This window comes from Penaeus japonicus, unplaced genomic scaffold (genome assembly GCF_977035675.1).
Source record: "Penaeus japonicus unplaced genomic scaffold, GWHDUDI00000001_assembly GWHDUDI00000033, whole genome shotgun sequence".
NCBI lineage: Eukaryota > Metazoa > Arthropoda > Malacostraca > Decapoda > Penaeidae > Penaeus > Penaeus japonicus.
This window is the reverse complement of record NW_028234435.1, coordinates 20,408,347-20,415,846: the sequence shown is the minus strand read 5'-3', so window position 1 is coordinate 20,415,846 and position 7,500 is coordinate 20,408,347. Positions and strand designations below refer to the sequence as shown.

The following is a 7,500-nucleotide window of genomic DNA, read 5'->3' as shown; positions in this document are numbered from 1 at the left end:
TGCTGTGTGTTTGCGTGCCACGTGCCTTAGAAGGTGAGCCTTCTGCTTGAACTTCCAGTCACAGTGGATGCACTGAAACCGAGGTTCCACTCCGCACTCATTCTTGATGTGGTGCTTCAAACCCTTACGCGTCTTGTAGAGGCGGCCACAGCGAGAGCACTCGTTGGAACGCATCAGTTGAGGAGAAGATAGGGTAGGGGTAGGAGGGGAGTGACGCCCCCAGGGAGAGGTGGGTGGTGGGCCATATAACCCAGGAAAAGGAGAGCCCAGACCTGGGTGGGATCGTGGGGGAATGGGGGCTAAAGGAGAGCCTAGGTAGGGGGCCAGAAATTTGTTTTTCCATATCCCTGCAACGAGGAAGAGAAGACATCAGCTCCAACTTCCCCTCCTGATACAGTTTCTGATGGTATGATGGTGACAGGTGGTGGTGTGTGAGCACTAGTGTCCTGTGGTGTGTAACCTCTTGTCTTGGTTGTGTCGCTTCACAATTTTGTGACAAAAATAACCAATTCTTCCTTTTTCATAAAAAAAAACATGTTCACAACACTTGAAGTACGTATGTATTTTACACATATCGTAAAACAATAAAAGCGAACAGAACCTAGCAAAAATAGCCAACTACCATCTGCTGTCCTTTATTCATAATTGTTTCCAAATATCATCCAGACACTCACATATAACAAATATTTGAGGTCTCTGGGTAAAGTATGCAATGTCCTACAGAAATTTCTGAGTTAGCCTGTTTAAAAAAATTGCATAACTCATTGCCAATGCCCAAGCCTTGACATTTTTCATGAAAAACAAAAAATAAAGAGAGAGAGAGAAAAAAAAAGAAGTCCAACCAACAATCCTTCACAACAGCTACTATTAGAACCAAAATAAACGACAACCAAACTTCTGCCGGAGCAGATAACAACAACATGGGGACTTTGGGGAGTATGGAGACAATGACCACCTTGGGCTTGTGAGGAAAGTCTAACACACCTATTGGGCCTTTGAAAAATAAAAGAAAAAGGGTATAAAGAAAAAATAAAGAAAAAAAGATATATCTGTAACCCATGAAAGGGGGGAAAAAATAAACAAAAAAAATAATGATAGCGATTGCATGAATATGAAAAAAAAAAAAATAAATAAATAAATAATAATAAAAAAAATAAAAAAAAGTTGAGTTCACGGTGTGTTCCTGCTTCAGCTATTTGAGAAATTATGAGTACTGAGAGGAAGAACAATAATATTGAAAAAAAAAAAAAGACCTTGTCATGCTCATATATTGATATACTGCACAACCACTAGGTCTTGGGAAAAAGAAAATAATAACAATAAAAAAACGAAAAAAAAAAATAAAAATAAAAAATAAATCTACAATCAGATCAACAACTTCTTGCTGTACAAACTATCATCATCAAACTAAAAATAGATTTACACTGACATGTCCTCAGGTGACGCAACGCTGGCAGTTGCCGAGCCCTGAGAACGGAGCAGTTCAGAACCATCACCCTGAACCCACTAAGGTTGGCTATTACCTCTAAGGACTGTATGGGACTGCCCAATAAGTGTGTTACATGTGGCTACTCTCCACCTTCAGCTAATCTCTACAAGGCTACTTCATCACTACACTACATTGGCACGGAATAATATCAATAGTATCGCTATCAAGTGAAGCAAATTTGAGACCTGTGCATGAGTTTACTGACAATGAAATTATCATAAAGACAGTGAAAAAGAAAAATCAAAAATTGTTTAGAAAAAAAAATATCAAGGAAAAAAACACATGGATATCATGAGTGTAGAGTAAATAATTAATATAAAAAAAGGAGAGGAAATAGTATGACAGAAGTGTCATTGATACAGAATAATATTTACTGTGCTTAAACAATTATGGTCAATATGAATCAGACAAAATAAGTTTTGTGCCAAGTGCTAGCTACATTACTACTAAACAGAAACCTTAGTGGACTAAAAAAAAATAAAAAAAAGGAAATAAAAAATAAATCATATGAGTCTTTTCAAACTGATATAAACATAATGAAGAATGAGAAATGAAAAATGTTTGATCTCTTTATGAGATTTAGTTTAAATAGTAATTTGTAAAATAAAAGGAAAAAGGTGATAAAAAAAAAAAAAAAAAAAATCAAAATCAAAATGTCCACCAAGGCTACAATATCCTTCATATCTGTCACTTTACCTTGATTATTTTCTAGCGAGGGAAAGGACGACTCTTCGCTGGCTGACGTGTCTGGTGGGTACGGCCACATGTAACCTATGGAAAAACACAAAATATACATAAAAATGGTATTCTTTTTATAAGTAACAATATAGACAAATACAAAGGATAGCAGCTATGTAGGTACAATTACAGAGGCAATATTTAAAAAAGAGGGATGAATTACGGTTTTACTACATGAAGATGTCTATTTAACATTTTTGTGACAGTTGGTATGAATCAAGAAGGCACAAATTTACTTAAAGGCTAAGCCCTAACTGCAATGCGATAATGCTTTTGTTTTTGCACATTGCTACATTTCTCAAATACATTCCTCAAAATCTAGGGGCTTTGACTCAACCGCTTTACTGTAACTTGTGACTAGCCATAATTCCCCAAAAATCCCTCACTGAACATTATTGTGGATAAAAATAATCCCAAATACTCACTTGGTGTGTGTGGAGCATCATCGGTCAGGAGACGTGAGGTGGAAGGTCCTGGGGTGTCAGGCATCTGGTCATGGCTTGGACGGTCATGGTTCTTTTCATCGTATTCATCGTCCGACAGATGGTTTGCGTCGCTACTATTCTCATCTGGTCTTACAAGGAGTGACAGGGCTTTACTTGGGCTACTCGAACGGTGGTCAGAGTCCGGACGACTGAGAGGGGACGACCGGGGTATATCGATGTGGCTGTCTCCTCTCGACGACCCAACCAGGTTTTCGGGGGAAGGGCTATTCACTCTGAGTGGTTCTCGTAAGTCCCTCTCTCGCTCTCGTTCCCTTTCCCGTTCTCTCTCTCGTTCTCGTTCTCTTTCCTGTTCACGTTCGCGCTCCCTCTCCCGTTCTCGTTCCCATTCCCTTTCCCTTTCGAGTTCTCTCTCGCGTTCTTTGTGCTGCTGGTGCTGGTCACGGTTAGTATGTAGAGCTGCAATGGGCGTTATAGTTGCTGGAATACGTGGTAGATGGATACCATCTCCTGGTGAGCCTGAGGACCTGCCATCGCTGTCTCCACTGTCTCCGCCTTCCCCCGACTTCCGCCGCATTCTCTTTCTTCGCTTCGTATGGGGAGAGTCTCCATCTTCTCGGGGTGCTGGATCCGTTACCGTTGTCGTCGCTAAGTTAGGAAGTTTTATTGGAGGAACGAGAGTTGAGGAAGCCAAACTGAGAGCTGGAGGCATGGTCAGCACTGTAGACAACACCGAGGGGACAGAGACTGGAGGCGTGGGAAAAGCATCCAGGCTTGAGCGGCCAGATTTGCAATCAAGGGAATTTTCGGGCTTGGGGACATCATGGCCAGCAGGGTGAGAGTTTCTGGTGTCTCCTCCCTCAGCCTTATTACTACCGTCTGCGAGGCCCTTAATCTTCAGGGACTCTGCAGTTTTTATCAACGGTCCAAGCTGGTCTTGTGACACGTTGACTTCTCCACGGTACATGTAGTCCAATAAGGCTTTGAGCTCGACATGTTTGACGTCCTTCAATATCACAATTGGGTGCTTATCTATAGTTTGAGCAAACAGCGTCTGTAAAAAGTCAATAAAAACAAAAATTAGCCAGGGTGTAGCGGATCGTTTCAAATCAGAATGAAACTCTCGAAGGACTCCAAAAGTGACAGTAATTAATCAATCCACATTTGACCACAGCCCCACAAATAGCACGGGGAACTTACCTGGAAGTATGGCGAGCACGCGGATAAGACTACTTTGTGGGCTTTGAAGAGTTTTCCCTCTGCAAAAAGGGTGACGTCCACTAAGGACTCGCTGGCCAGAAGGTTCTCAAACACGGCCACCAGGGTTGACCCGTGGTTATTCCACCGCAGGCAGAATTGCTGCTGATCCACCATCTTGCCTCTGTGGATGAAGAAAAGAGAAAATTATTTAAATATTCTTAAACATTTCACTAGGGACTTATACTATCGTCTGAACGGGAATTAAAATATGTTAATCGTTTTTCTTAAATGTTTAAGGACATGAAAAAATAGGTAACTTTATGTCGAAAGGAAATAGGAGTGGGATGGAGTAGGGACAGTGCGTAAGGAAAAGGATGTCGCAAGGTAGGTTGTTGAGGGAGGGGGAAGGAGGTGGGGGCTTGTGATAGCGTGTGGAAAAGACAGGTGGACAGTAGGCCTCTCAACACGTGCGTGGGTGGACCGTAATACTCTTATGCCATTATCATTCTGAACTCCCCACTCGCGACTACTGCAACTCATGTATCTTTAATAATAACAATAAGAAAAATAAAAACCTGTTAATCGTCCATAAAAGTCATATACCCTACATACATAACAAAATTCCTTACAGCGAGCACGCCTACGTTAAGTGGCTTTACCGCACTTGGGACATCTGGTGGATTTACGAGGGACAGTTGCACACAGGCCGTGTATGCGCAGCAAATTATGCCGCGTGGGTTTAGGCCTACTCGAGGCCAGGCTGTCATCAAGACAAAGGCCTATTGTGGTGGAATTGTTGCAAAATTACTCCTTCCTACAAAAAAATGCATGAACTGATCTATTAATAACTGCGTTCGTCATTTTCGGGAACATTAAATATGAATAATAATACCAGTTTCCTTCAAGGCAGACACGGATGAAAAATACATGACCTATCCCTCCTAGAATAAAATAAGCTTAACGTAAATAAAAAAAAGTATAATACCATGAATAAGACCACAAAATCAAGGAAAAGGGGAAAGGCGCTTTTCTACTATTAAACCGAGCTAAGAGAGGACCATCTCTTCCCATCCTTCCTACATCGAACCCCTCCCCCCACCCTTCGCGCACACACACACACGAGAGAGAGAGAGAGAGAGAGAGGAGGGAGAGGGAAAGGGAGAGAGAGGGAGAGAGAGAGGGGAGAGAGAGAGAGAGAGAGAGAGAGAGAGAGAGAGAGAGAGAGAGAGAGAGAGAGAGAGGAGAGGAGAGGAGAGAGGAGAGAGAGGGGGGGAAGGAGAGAGGAAGAGGAGGGAGGAGAGAGGGGAAGGGAAGGAGGAGAGGAGAGAGAGAGAGAGAGGAGAGAGAGGAGGAGAGAGAGAGAGGGGAGAGGGAGGAGGAGAGGAGAAGGGAGAGAGAGAGAGAGAGAGAGGGAGGGAGAGGGAGGGAAGAGAGGAGGAAGAGAGAGGAGGAGGGAGAGAGGAGAGGGAAAGGGAGAAAGGAGGGGAGAGGGGGAGGGAGAGGGAGAGGGAAGAGGAGAGGAGGAAAAAATAATGCAAGTTGGTGAGCGAGCAACTAGGGCGGGCGGGCAGGAGGTAGGATGTCTCAGTGGGCGTGTAGGGAAAGTACCTGGTGAGAGTACACAACCCACGCGCATGCGCCTTCTGCCACGCCTCCTCCTCCTCCTCCTCTACCACCACGCCTATCCATCCTCCCTCTCATCCCCCCCCCACCCCACCCTTCCAACACTATCAATACTGCACACGTATTGACGCCCGCCAAGACCCTCCCGCGTACGCACACGCGGACTCTCTCGGGAAGGAGAGGAGGAGGGGAGAGGAGAGGAGGGGGGTGGAGGGTGTCCTACGCATCCATCTTCCTCCCGAACACACACTGAGGACGACCGCATCTTGGACGGCCACATCTTGGGTTCACGTCACGTCATTACGCTTACGAGTAGCTCAATTAGCGAGGGAGCGGATGCAAGGTGGCAATTATACGCCGCCTTCAGTCTCCGCGTTATGGTAATTGGCGGCTGGCGATGAAGTAATAAGTCGGGGAGGACTTGCAATACGGGGATGGAAAGGTATTCCTTTGGTATTCCCTCGTTGAATGTTGATTTAAAAAAAAAATGAAGGAAAAGAAGGAAGGCGAGAGCGAGTGGGGGAGGATAGGGAGAGAAGGAAAGGTGGGCTAGAGGGAGTGTGAAAGAAAGGGAAAGAGGGAAAGAGAGAAAGAGGAGGGGCGTGCAAAAGACTTATTCCCCTCCTCGTAAAATGGGTGAAAGACAAGTTGAAGTTGCAGGTGTTGAAACCAGCCAGCAACATCACGTGGCCCATTCCCTGTTCTTCAAACCAGGACACCTTAAGGCGAGCACGTGCGCGCAAAATCCACTCTTGCACTTTCTCTCTCTCTCTCTCACCTCACTTCTCTCCCTATCCACCCTCTTTCTCTCACAACTTTCTCCCCCAAAATTGCAAGAAATGATACTCCTCTTCGACCCCGTGACTCACGACCCAGTTCAAGTGAGTCACTCCCAACGACTCGGGGACAATCCCGATGACGTCACCCAGAGCGTTCGCGGATACATCAATCCGGGGAAAGCCACGGACGGAAGGCGGCAGCGATCTGTCTAAAGTCACCAACATTAAAGCTGACCAGCTTCTGCCGAGATCTGACCCCAGCACACGGTACGGCACTGGCACCTGGCACAAGCAGCGGCACTCAGCCAAGAGTTGCCACGATTCAGAGCTTTTCTCAGAGAAAATATATATCGCGATATCTCTCTATTTTCTGGATTACCATAATAACGGGAAACTGCCACCGGTGTATTAAGAACGCCAATCACGATACCAGTAACGAGGGAAGATAAGTGTGCAAGGGACAGTACTAGTAGCGCTGATAACCATATCAACGTCCGCACACAAAAACGGGGGAAAATCCCTCGCGAGTTCTTCAGTCAACCAACACCAGAGAGACCCGATGCAGCGTCGCGGGAGAGGTTTTCCCGACGCGCATCTCGGAAGATCATTTCGAAATCCGCTCTGTCGGTGGAAACGTCGATCACCGCATGCAAGCAGGAAGAGGGGCGGGGAGGGGGACGGGGATGGGGATGGGGATGGGGGCGCTCTCGGGGAACACCGCTCCCGTGGCGACTCGAGTCTTCTTTCCCGCGTCTTGAGGCTCCCCCGTGGCCCCAGCACCGGCGCGAGGCTGCGGGGTAACGGGCCTAAAACACACGAGAATCAACTGACATTTGAGACGGGGCAAAAAGCGATTCGATTCTCGTCAACTGCGACAAGGGGCGCCGTTCTTTGAGGGACGAGAACGTCGCCCACTTTCTAATAATCTTCTCCGAGTTAGGATACGTCCTTCGGCATCTTGCCTAGGCCGTGGCCACGTGTGCAAACACTATCGCTTGAAAATTTCCATTGAAATGTCTCGTGTAATAAACGTAATTTGTCAGAAAATGTTCGCGGAGACAAGAAAAACACACGTCCGTCGTGGAGCAAGACAGTTTTTATGGTAAGTATGTATACCAAGAGAGATCACAGAAACGATACCTAAATTCTTATCCTCTGGAATATTAAACGAAAACAGGAGCGCATATCCCGCAGACTTCCTCATCTTTCCCGTCCCCGAGCAGGCAAT

The 7,500-nt window shown here is 45.7% G+C and overlaps 1 protein-coding gene across 5 annotated transcripts in view; it reads right to left on the bottom strand.

Moving 5' to 3' along the window:
- The window catches only part of LOC122246272 (uncharacterized), a 41,952-nt gene that overhangs the window by 24,805 nt on the left and 9,647 nt on the right, over nt 1-7,500 (bottom strand). For 4 of the 5 annotated variants that reach the window (XM_086530483.1, XM_086530480.1, XM_086530482.1 and 1 more), the window contains 3 exons: nt 3,871-4,051; nt 2,653-3,724; nt 2,186-2,260 (listed from right to left, as the gene is read on the bottom strand). In XM_086530483.1, coding sequence (XP_086386609.1) covers nt 2,186-2,260; nt 2,653-3,724; nt 3,871-4,051 — 1,328 coding nt within the window. Of the gene's footprint in view, nt 348-2,185; nt 2,261-2,652; nt 3,725-3,870; nt 4,052-7,500 lie in introns of all 5 variants that reach the window. The other variant, XM_043004745.2, reaches the window with a different exon arrangement.